General features: G+C 42.1%; 1 protein-coding gene across 1 annotated transcript in view; it reads right to left on the bottom strand.

The window, feature by feature from the left end:
• Window positions 1-537: 537 nt before the first annotated feature.
• SHC4 (SHC adaptor protein 4) overlaps window positions 538-11672 on the bottom strand; it is a 34155-nt gene continuing 23020 nt past the window's right edge. Inside the window, exons 7-12 of the mRNA XM_074155758.1 lie at window positions 10359-10485; window positions 8191-8368; window positions 7070-7130; window positions 5492-5671; window positions 3765-4018; window positions 538-1777 (exon numbers count right to left, since the gene is read on the bottom strand). Coding sequence (XP_074011859.1) covers window positions 1622-1777; window positions 3765-4018; window positions 5492-5671; window positions 7070-7130; window positions 8191-8368; window positions 10359-10485 — 956 coding nt within the window. The 3' untranslated portion in view covers window positions 538-1621. The remainder of the gene's footprint in view (window positions 1778-3764; window positions 4019-5491; window positions 5672-7069; window positions 7131-8190; window positions 8369-10358; window positions 10486-11672) is intronic.

The following is an 11672-nucleotide window of genomic DNA, read 5'->3' as shown; positions in this document are numbered from 1 at the left end:
AGGAAATCAACTACTAATGTTTCAAACTTGAGTATTTTAATCATCTTATTATCAAGGAATGAAATATATTTTATGCCTATTAGCCGAGGATAAGAATAAAGATGTTTTGTAGTCAGCTCTAAGTGTGGCTCTTTACATCATATTTTCCCCTCCAAGAAAGCTTATGTCTTCAATAATTTTATTTGTATATGACCCCTCTTGTTTTCTAGAGGAAAGAGGTCTTACTATAGTGTCCCATTTCACATGAACACAGGCAAAAGAACAGAATGTATTTTTTTTTATAGCCAAGTCTTCCAGCAATTAGCGAACTCCGCAACAATTGTCTGCCTTATGGAACCGAGCTGGTGGGCTGGGAGACAGAGAGAATGTTCCCGCTCATGCCAGAAGACATTGCTTATCTTAAAGGCACAATTTTCTCAGGACATCACCCGAACTACCAGTTCATTCCCCAAATCCCCCCTGCCTTGCCCCAGTTACTTATTAAATCACTGTTTCTTCAACAGGAAGCCCAAGAAATCACAGTTCACTCTGCATATAGGATTGTTCGTATTTAGAGTATTTATTGTGGCAAAACAATTCATAGGTTTCCTTTAAAAGATTTTTTTTTTCCATGTTTAGGAACAAATGGACTCTACATGAAGAATGAGAAAACTGTATCTTGTTTTGGAAAGAACACTGAATAAGGGCACATGCAAAGTTCAAACAGTCTTTTAAATAGTTTTCTCTCAAAATGTATGATTAGTTTTGTTCAGCTTCTATAGTTTGTAAACAACTATGTAATCACTGAAAATATATTTAGCCTACCTTTAAAAAGAGATGTCTCCAGTATTAGTTGGTAATAATAATAAAATCATATGCAAGACAAAAATATTAGGAACTAGCATGCTTGTCCTTTACGAAGTTCTATTCCAAAATTATATTACATATATTAATTTCAACTTTGTAAATGTTGCATAATCTCAAATCTTTGAGTAGTCAGACAGTGATAAAAAATGACTAAGAAACCAGACAACCTTTCTGAATTGTGAATGCTATTCATTTCAAACATTACTTGCTAGTAAAGTGCTGTTACAAGCAAAATGAAATTGTTAGTGTCTATCGAAAGCAGATGGCATTTTAGTAATATTCAAATTGTATTTGTTTTGGCAAATAGTTAAAAGCTTAGACATGTTTGTTTATCCACCCAAAACTAATTCAGTATAAATAATATTGGTTTCCAATAATTCTATGCTAAAAGGCACATACTAATGTTCCAGCAGTTCGTTCAAGTGAGCTTTTGCATGTAGAGGTTTAATTGTGCTTTTAAATAGTTACTGATTCAGTATGACCTTGAAAGTGACATTTGTGCATGTCTAAAATACCTTCTCACAAATGAATCTCACACTCTGGAGGTGTAATTTCATTAAGATTACATATATCTATATAACTATGCTTGTTGATCTCTATAGATCTACATAGATATACACATATACATATATTCATACATACACACACAAAAGGGTATCTTCTGGAACAGCAGCAGAAAGTGCAGTCTGTACTTTTTTGAATTGTCTTCATAATAGAAAGTTCTCGGTACAGTTTTCAGATATGAATTGTCTTGGGATTTGTGAGATCCGAGGGATTATTTGTGATATTGCATGTGTCCCACATTACTCTCTTTCCTTACAGGCTGCTTCAAGCTCACCTCACTTCCAGAAGAGATGATTGGCAAATTATTTTCCATGTGATACTGAATAAGATGACCCACACTATCAAACACATGGTCTTTGGTTCTCACCTAGTGAAAGAAGCAAAAGAATATATATATGGTTAGACTGTGCTTATAATGGTTGGACGTGAGGCTAGCGCATTGAAGTCAAAAGGCATTTAAGCCACTGAAGTCAATGGAGCAGGATCACTAGGCTGTAGACAGCATCTGAGACCTATCCTTTGACCTATCGTTAGCTGACATGAAAAGCAGAGGACCAAGTTAAAGAGACTATGTAGAACTAGGCTGATTCTGCCCAGGGGAATGAAGTAAACGCTTTTTTTTTTTTTTTTTCCTCCATGGAAGAGAGGTATTTTTCCCTAAGTCCCACTGAGGATTACTTTCCTGATTTACTCTCTCCCCTGAGAATGGTCACTCAAGAGTGCTCTTCAAGCCCTGAGCAGAAGCAAGTAGAATTGAAGCGACAACAAGATAGCTTTACTTTTTCTATATCCAGAAAAAGATTTCTCTGTCTCTTCAGCAAGGGCAAGTCCTGCCTGACCAATCTAGTGGCCTTCTGTGATGGAGGGACTACGTCAGTGGACAAGGGAAGAGCTACAGATGTCATCTGTCTGGACTTCTGTAAGGCCTTTGACACAGTCCCCGGCAACATCCTCTCTAAATTGGAGAGGCGTGGATTTGATGGGGAGACTGTTCAGTGGATAAGGAATTGCTTGGATGGTCACATCCAAAGGGTAGTGGTCAACGGCTCAATGTCTAGATGAAGATTGGTGACAAGTGATGTCCCTCTGGGATCCGTATTGGGACTGGTGCTGTTTAATGTCTTCATCAATGATATAGACAGCAGTTCTGAGTGCAGCCTCAGCAATTTTGCCAAAAACACCAAGCTGAGTGGTACAGTTGACATGCCTGAGGGATAGGATGCCATCCAGAGGGACCTGGACAGGCTTGAGAAGTGGACCCGTGTGAACCTCATGAAGTTCAACAAGGTCAAGTGCAGGGTCCTGGACCTGGGTTGGGGCAACCCCGGTATCAATACACACTGGGGGATGAAGGGATTGAGAGCAGCCCTGCTGAGAAGGACTTGGGGGTACTGGTGGATGAAAAGCTGGACATGAGCCAGCAATGTACACTCGCAGCCCAGGCGGCCAACTGTATCCTGGGCTGCATCAAAAGAAGCGTGGTCAGCCCATCAAGGAAGGTGATTCTACTGTACTTTGGTGAGACCCCATCTAGAGTACTGCATCCAGCTCTGGAGCCCTCAACATAGGAAAAACACGGACCTGTTGGAGCAGGTCCAGGGGAGGGCCTCAAAAATGACCAGAGGAGTGGAACACCTCTCCTATGAGGACAGGCTGAGAGAGTTGGGGTTGTTGAGCCTGGAGAAGAGAAGGCTCGGGGGAGACCTGATTGTGGCCTTTCAGTACTTAAAGGGGGCTTATAAGAAAGATGGGGACAAACTTTTTAGCAGGGTGATAGGACAAGGGGTAATGGTTTTAAACTAAGAGAGGGTAGATTTAGGCTAGATATAAGGAAGAAATTTTACTCTGAGGGTGGTGAAACACTTGGAATAGGTTGCCCAAAGAGGTGGCAGATGCCCCATCCTTGGAAACATTCAAGGTCAGGTTGGACAAAGCTCTGAGCAATCCAATTTAGTTGAAGATATTCCTGCTTACAGCGGGGGGGTTGGACTAGATGGCCTTTAAAGGTCCCTTCCAACCCAGGCTATTCTATGATTCAGAAGTGTGTTACTAATCAAATCCATTATTTAATGTTAGGGTTATTTTTCTAGCAATATAATAACAACTCAAAGGATTCATTAAGTGTATACACTAATTACAATACTAACAACAATATTTAAGTACCTCACTTCTATTTCCATGGTACTTTGGTACTTATAAGTTCTTAAATTGAACTTCAAACCCACTGAAGTCACTGGCTAAATTTAAATTAACCTGGAGGGAATCAGATAAGTTCCACTTCCTGGAATGCACCCATGCATTTTGACTGAAATGTCTGAGCAGCCCTGAAATTTCAGTATATGAACTGTTCATACCTTGCCCTCAGGATCCACCAAGAGCAGATGCTTTGCTTGCCCTCCCTGAAGTCCACTGAGGACATACTGACCAGGTGACGTTGTGCTCTCTCGCACCAGAAAATCCCCATCGTTGACTAAGAGGCTCTCTGCTGCTTTCCTGTTTAATTTGCCATGGTAACAATCCTCATTCTTTAGCTGTTGCTTTATTTGTGGCAGAACACCGAGACCAGCTGTGTTGCTTGTGGCACTGTGCTGAACAGCTTCCGGTAACTCTAAAATTAAATGAAAGGGAATGTATTGGACACTTCACCTAGGACTTCATCCTAAAACGATGCAAGACAATATTTTTTTATAGCTTTTAAAACATTCAAAGGGTTCGGTCTTGAAGCTGTGATCAAGCCAACCTTACAGACTGTAATAATATGCACACATGAATGCTCACAACCCTCCAGTGCATTAGGTAAAATTATCACACCGTCTCCTCCCATACCTTAGATGGGAAAGCCTTGGGTCGCTAGGCAACAGGGACTGGAAACAGGAATTTTTCTGATGCTCTACTGTTTTAGGTTTGTATTTCTTTGGTTGTATTAAAAAGTCAAATCTTCCCTGTAAAAACAAGATTTTTGTTGGGTTTAAGCCACTTTTTTTTTTTTTTTTTTTTATTAAAAACAACCTCTGAAGAGATTGTCAGGGATCATTGGGAGAGTCCTGTTGAGTGGCTTCAGCTATGTGCAGGAATGTAAGACAACATGGCCAACGTAGCCAGAAGGGAAGGACTACAGCATGATGCATCTGCTGTGAAAAAACGAACAATTACTGAATGTACTAACAAAACTGGGTGGTTTGGGATATAGCCAGTCTAACTGCAAATGATTCACAGGCAGGATTTTTCTAAGGAAAATAAGAGGATACCACTTCTTCAATGGAATTGTGCAATCTAAGGCTCCTCAGGATATGGCCAGTTCCTTTTGGAGCATAATACAGCCCCGGGTTGGAAATGCCTCAATGGTCACAGATTTCCTTTACTGTAGTTCTGTCCAGTCCTTTGCCCACTTTCTTGTGTGGAGCCAACTCTGACAGAGAAAACACTCAGTGGGAAACCATAAAAGGCAAAGCTAATAAGTATTTTCAATAATGAGGACAATCAGTAGCAACTATATAGTCACTTAATGGATATCCACTACTCTGGGTCAGTAAATCAAGACTTAATTTGACATATATTTAATAGATACTACTGATCAAACAGTTTGATTTATAAATTATTGGATGAGATTCAATGGTCACTTATGCAAGAATCGAGAAAAGATGTTCATAACGATCCCATTTTGACCTTGCATGCTACTGCCTGTGAAGCAAAGCCATCTGAGGCTGCTTCCACCTCAGAGTGGTTAAGATCTTGAGCATAGAGGAGAACCCTCTTCCTTGAGGTATGGTGCAGTCCCAAGCTTTCATATCATCTTAAAGACTTGCTTACTGTTACCTGTGGGAGACATGACACTATTTATTGTCGTCATTCAACTACAAAAGATGAAAGGTTATTTTGCTTGCTTACCATCACTACTTTTAACCTTTAATCCTCTTTGCCTTGAATTTAACAAGCAAAAAAACCAACCAGGAAGAATTTCTTACCCCCTGTCTTTTCTATATTTCTTATGGGGAAACCAAAGTCTTTCTCCATGCACACAGCTGCCAAGACTCCCTCTTTTCAAAGCTTACAAAGACACAGTATTGCAATGGGAACCTACTGGCCTGACGCAGTGGGCTCCCGTGGGTCTGTGTTGGTGCTGTACCACGGGCTGTACAGACTGCGGACTGCAGGGTCTGTGTGTTGATGTAACACGGATCATCAAAAAGATCTGTTTTGTAGGCAGGCTTCAATAACGTGGCCTCTTTTTTTGTCTTCTGTGATCTTTCACCACAGTTACCTGCAATTAGTATATAGTATGCACAGATTTCCTTCTTTCTTTTTTTTTTTTTTAAACTCAAGTTAAAATAACTGTAAAAGCTGAAATAGGAACATTGTCATTCTTATATATCCCACTAAAGTCATTTAGAAGGAAAAGAAAAATTGGCAGATGAACTCAGTTTTCCTTGTGGCTAACTTCCCTCCAGGTACACTATCCAAAATGAGTTAGAATGAAGTTTTCAAAAATGTTCCACACTGGTTCAGTTCTGCTTCAATCAATGTCAGCAGTAAACCCCCCACTGATTGAAAAGAAATTAATACATATGACTCTACAGAGACACAAGCCATATATGTTGTTTGTTGCAAAACCCTTTCCTTCCCCTCTGCACCACAAAAAAAAGCTTGTGGGAAGCTGAACAATTCTCTCTCCCTATTCTGGTGGAGCGGGGAAGATGGAGGAGGTTGGCACTTTGTGGCTCTGCCTGGAGAGCCAAAGCCACATCTGTCAGGTTAGGATCCAAGCCTAGGAACAGGCTAACAGAAGATCCCCTGCAGGGTATGAAAATAATAGCACTTCAGCTAGCCAAGTAGCACACATATTTTTGCTCTTTAGCAAACATTTTATTCATAGATCTATTCATTCATTCTTTTATTTGTTCACCCTCTCTTTGTAGAAACCATTTGATTCTCCTTTCCTTAAATCAGAAATAATACAAGAACCTGAATTATCCCCTACAGACAGGGTAATGGATCGCTTTAGAGCGGTGCAGGTGGGAATTCAGAAAGGACCACATTGGGCAGTGACAGGGATGAGCTGAGGAAATGTGCTCAGGGCATCAGCTGCGGCAAGGGAAGTCCAGAAAGGGATGGAGGCTGGTGATCTGCTGGGGTCCCAGAGAGCAGGTTTTGCTAAAGGCGAATTGACCTTGGGCACAAAGGTGCCCGAGGCAGGGGAACGGCAAGTCACACTGAGTAGCCAGTGATTCTGGAATCAGGCTCTGTTGGAACAACCACTCGATGCTGATGGTTTGGGTCTCATCGAGCATTTTTGGGGGGAAGGGATATTTTGAGAGACTGATAAGCCACAAAGCATCTTCCTTTTTCAAAGGAAGGGTATGAAAGGGAATAAAACAACAAAGAGTATGAAAGAGAATAAAAAACAAAACAAAACACAAAGAGCTACTGTACAGTATCGTGACAAGTAAAATGGGTAAGTCTGCCAGCAACTGTGAAGATAGATTAGTGGCCTTTACAAAAGCTGTAAGGCTTTTTTGTCTGCCCTTCATCTAGGGAAATAGAAATGACCCACTAAGTAGAACAGTTTTCACCACTGTATCGAAAGCCAAGGGGCAGCTCTTCCAGACAGTCTGCCTTGGTTAATTCTGCATATGCATGAGAAGGAAAACAGAGTACATACCCACAGTTTTGTTTTCTTCTGGGCAATTTTCATATATATTGATGAATGTTGGGCTACCTGTCTGTAGAAAAATTGTAAAAACAGTCACGTAAACTAGTCCCTTAGAAACCTCAGGTAACTTTAAAACATCCATGCAGCAGTTAATTGGGATACAGGTGACTAACCATATCTTCTTCACCAAAAACTTCCTATCTCCTCAAGTAATATTATATGCTGATACTCTTTTTCTCTGGAGAGCTTTGAATGCAAGCTCAGGATATAGTCAAACACTTTTTTAGAGAACTGTTGGGGAGGTGGAGACAGCAGCAGAGATGTGGAGCATGGTTGAGGTCAATAAGGCAAAAAATGGATGGAGCGGTAGCACAGGAACACACAGAAACCCGGCAGCATTTGCCACCAGACAAAAATAACACTTGGAAGTAGCAACTTATTAGACAGCACCAACTGGATTCCAGTGTGCACGTCTGCCTGTGCCGCCTCCGAGCAAAGCCGTGGTGCCGACTTCCCTGAGTGGGAAAGTGCTGTTGTTTCCAAGAACTCACAACAGGCTTTGAAGACTGTGCTGTCTGAACTCAGCTGGTTTTACTCCCTAACTGATGGGGTTTTATTCCCCTCTGTCCCAGACAAGGGCCACAGATATGTGCATCTTTTGCTGCTGTGGCCAATTTAACAGAGCCTCTTGAAACACTTCAAGGGTAATTAATGTTGTATGTACATTGCGATCAGTTAGCGTTGTATGTATAGGTTGTAGAGCAAGATGGACAGGATGAAATATTTATCAGATCACAGAATCAGGAGCCAGGAGGTTCCAAATTTTGCAGATGTTCTCTCAGACAAGCCATTTGAATCTGCATCTATTTTCTCCTCACAGCTAACGAGTGAACAAGGGAATATTACTTGGTCTCCTAAAAGTACTCCAAGGACAAACCAGTTAATATTCAGAAAGTGCTTTGGGATTCAATTATGTACTAAGCATCATTAAATCTAGCCTAAAAACCCCTTTCCCAGGATAATCAGGACCTGGTTCTGCTGTTAATGCCGTGCTTTACACCACAGTAACACTTTATTATTCATTCCCATAATAGGCAGCAAATAATTATCCCAGAAGATGATGTACTTACCACACAATACTGCTTTTTGCACTGTATAAGACAGTTAGACCTTTGGTCTGTTTGCACTTTCATTCGCATGTCTAACACTCCGCCGGTGGGAGGCTCTTTCCCTGGAATTTCATTGTAATATTCATGATCCTCTCTCTCCTGTGAATTCCCAGCTGATCCATTAGCATTTGCTGCCTCGCTGAAAAAATATGGGGGGAAAAAAAAAAAAAAAGGCAACTGATGTAATCAACTGCTTTCTAGTGTAGGCAAACATCCCCAGTGTTTGCACATCGCACAATACACAGATTAGCCATATGGAGGCTGTAACGGGCTTTGGGCCTGAACTTTCAGAGCTGTTTATTTTTCCAGTTAACGTTTTCGTGAACTAACATGGAATCATCATAGTTTGGGGTCCAGGGAGGTACAGTCATTTTCTGAGCACCAGTCAGCCCAGATCCCTTTTCTTTGACTTGAAAAATGTAAGAGCCACCTACTGAAATTTTAAGAGAAGGGTGCCAGTGCATCGTTCATTAAGGTGTCCAAAATATACACCATAAAGCTAATTCCCCTGGCTTCTTGTCTCAACTGTATAAATCTAGAGATTGGTGGGGAGGGAGGGGGGTGTGATTTACGAAAGAAAATTAAAACCTCATGGCATTTAGTTAGAAAAGCCTACAACTGTTTTAGAAAATCAAATATTGCTACCAAAAAAAAAGAAAAAAATAGGTTTTGTGAGTGGAATGTACCCTGATTTTAATAACCATAATCAATATAACTGTTTCAGTTTGAAGAAAACACTGGCTGACGTGAAGGAGAGTGCCCAGTGTTTTCCTTGAGCTAAATCAGAATGATGATAGTTTAAATGTACAGCTGATACGCTGCAAAACAAGTAGGTGCTTCCTGTACTGTCTCCGGTCCCGAAATAAAAAGCTCATCTCAAATCTTACTTCTCTGTTTAACAAGAATATAATTGGATAAAAGGCCTCGAGCAGGAAAAAGATAAAGTTCAAGTAGTTGATTATGTGATATGCAGTGCAAGTATTTGATTATGTGATTCATAGTGGTTTGGAAGTGAGTGACTCATTCACACAGCAATATCCGACTTCCCTGCCCGAGGACCGTTCTCGGAGGCTGGCTGCGGGTGAGGCTCAGGGAGGGAATCTAATTAGCCCCTTCCATTTCTCCGTGCTCTGATTTACTTGTGGCATAACCCAGCACAGTTTCATAGGCTCTTCCTCTGGTTATTGTCCCCAGGGAAAACAGACCAGTATTAGCAGTGGCATGGCAAGAACCACTATATACAATGAAATAAATACAAACTGGAGCTGGGGCTGCTGTTGTTTCATAAAACCAGTTCTGTTGCATTGCATCAGACACTGCACCAGTGACACCACCCGCACAGCGACTCCCGGGGCTCGGGACGCAGCTAAGCAGCATTACGGATTTCCCTACTCCTGGGAGGTAGTAAATAATCAAATTTGGCATTACAGTAAAGAAAAGACTGAGAAAAATAGGCATGGCTAACCTGTGAAGATAGCCATAAATTAGAGCAAGAATTGTCCCCTCAGTGCAATGGAAAAAAAGCAATTGAAATTGAGAATTGCAGTCCAGAAATTAATCTAGGCCCTATATTTTGAGCAATTTGCAGAGGAAAGGGCTTCATACTTTAAAATGCCAAGTGGTAGCTGTGTTTATTTCAGTACACAAAGCTGAAGTAAGTCACACCAGGTGGAATCTGAGGCCACTGCCAGGAAAGGTGAATTACAATGGCTTTTTTCCTCACCACACACATTCCACAGCTGCAGCTTAAACTTGGCATGGGTCAGGACTGAGCTCAAAGTGTGTGTGTGCGCACGCAGTATTTATAGAGCTGAACTTACTTAGGCAGAGTAATTTGAACATTTATTCAACTTACTTGCATGACTTAAGGCTCTTTTAGCTAAGGAACAATACAGCTAAATTCTGTGTTATGCACCTCTACAAATGTCAGGGAAATCAATGGAGTTTACTGGAATAAGCTAATTTTAGTCTATTATACCCTGTACATACAGCATATATTACAATTAGCATATGTCCAGAAAGCATATCCAAAGCATCTTATTTACGGCTCACTCTTTGGAGTATACTGTTTTCCTGAAAAGTACTAAAGAGAAGGAAACCACCATTTAAGTGACTGAGAATGTGCTGACCTTTCATTAGCCGTAACCAGGCTGGATGGGTTCTTCAGGTACTGTTTAAACCGGAGCTCAAAAGCCTGCCCTATGGTGTTTATCACCTCCTGCGCCATCCCATTGGGACATTCCAGTATGTGGCATGCTGCAAAGAGACACCTTACTTTAATAAGGAAATGCACTTTATAGCAAAAGATAGAGACACGAGCTATATTGCTTACAGCAGAAAAGCTGGGCATGAAATCATGCATCTAGATAGCTTTAGGTCATTATACAGCCTGAGATTTTTGATGTGTTAAGGAAATTGCTTTAGGTATTTTTTAATCATAGTATCAACTTATTCCTCAATAAAAGAAACTCTCCATTTATGCTTCCTGCCTGGGGTGCTCCTGTACCTCCTTTTCTCTCCCTGCCTGGCAGTAAGCAGAAGCAGGGGAGAGAACCAGCCCTGCCAGCGTGCAGTTTTCATGTGAAATAGCATGGAAACACAAGTCCAGGTGGCTCTGGAAGCCTGAGGCAGGGCTGCCTCAGGGCAATCCATGCTCCTGCCACTAGTCCTTGTTCTCACACACAACTTCTAGAAACTCACGCTGGTGGCAAGTGCCCTGTGCCCAGGCCCAACTCTCCCCTCTACAGAGCCACCAGGAGACAGCACTGAGGGATGGTGCTGGGCCAGCTGCCAGCAGGCATAGGAGTTCTGCACATCCCAGCATCAATACGGGACTTCCTGGTGAACTCGCAGGGCACCCTAAGTTAATCAAAATAGTGGTGATGGAGCTACAGAGGGGTGGCAGGCCAGACTGTAAGGCTCCACCCCAGCTTCTCCAGAAAGCATCCTGATCTTCTGAGCCATCCATGGCCCCTTAGAGTGAGCTCTCCTGTGAACTGCCACTGCCAACCTCATAGCCATCGGCAGTGTTGCTCTGAGAACTCTCTGGCAGGAAAGAAGCAGCCAAAGGCCAGTCTGTCTTGTACTGCAGGCAAATAATGAGAGTGATGGAAAGGACTTTTACCCCCGGGTTAGCCTCCAGAGAAGACCTTCTCCCCTACACCTGAGTATATACCCCACCCAGCCTTCCAGCAACATACCCAGAGGGCTGGGTTAAATGAGGAGGCGCATTCACTGCCCTTCCCTCATCTGGAAGTTGTCCCAGAGCAGGGCAGCTGCCCACCTTGTTGGGCTCTGCCCTTCCTCCGCAGGCAAGGCCAGCTTAGGAAGGCTCCTGCCCCTGCAGCTCCATGTACAGCTTTAGTCTGACCTGCAGATTCTTGCTTTGCTGCATAAGGAATATGACATTTAAAGCCGCAGCCTGCATACCATCACCCAGATCC

Source organism: Numenius arquata, chromosome 11, assembly GCF_964106895.1.
Source record: "Numenius arquata chromosome 11, bNumArq3.hap1.1, whole genome shotgun sequence".
Taxonomy (NCBI): Eukaryota; Metazoa; Chordata; class Aves; order Charadriiformes; family Scolopacidae; genus Numenius; species Numenius arquata.
Note: the sequence above shows the minus strand (reverse complement) of the source record. Positions and strands in the feature narration are given on the sequence as shown.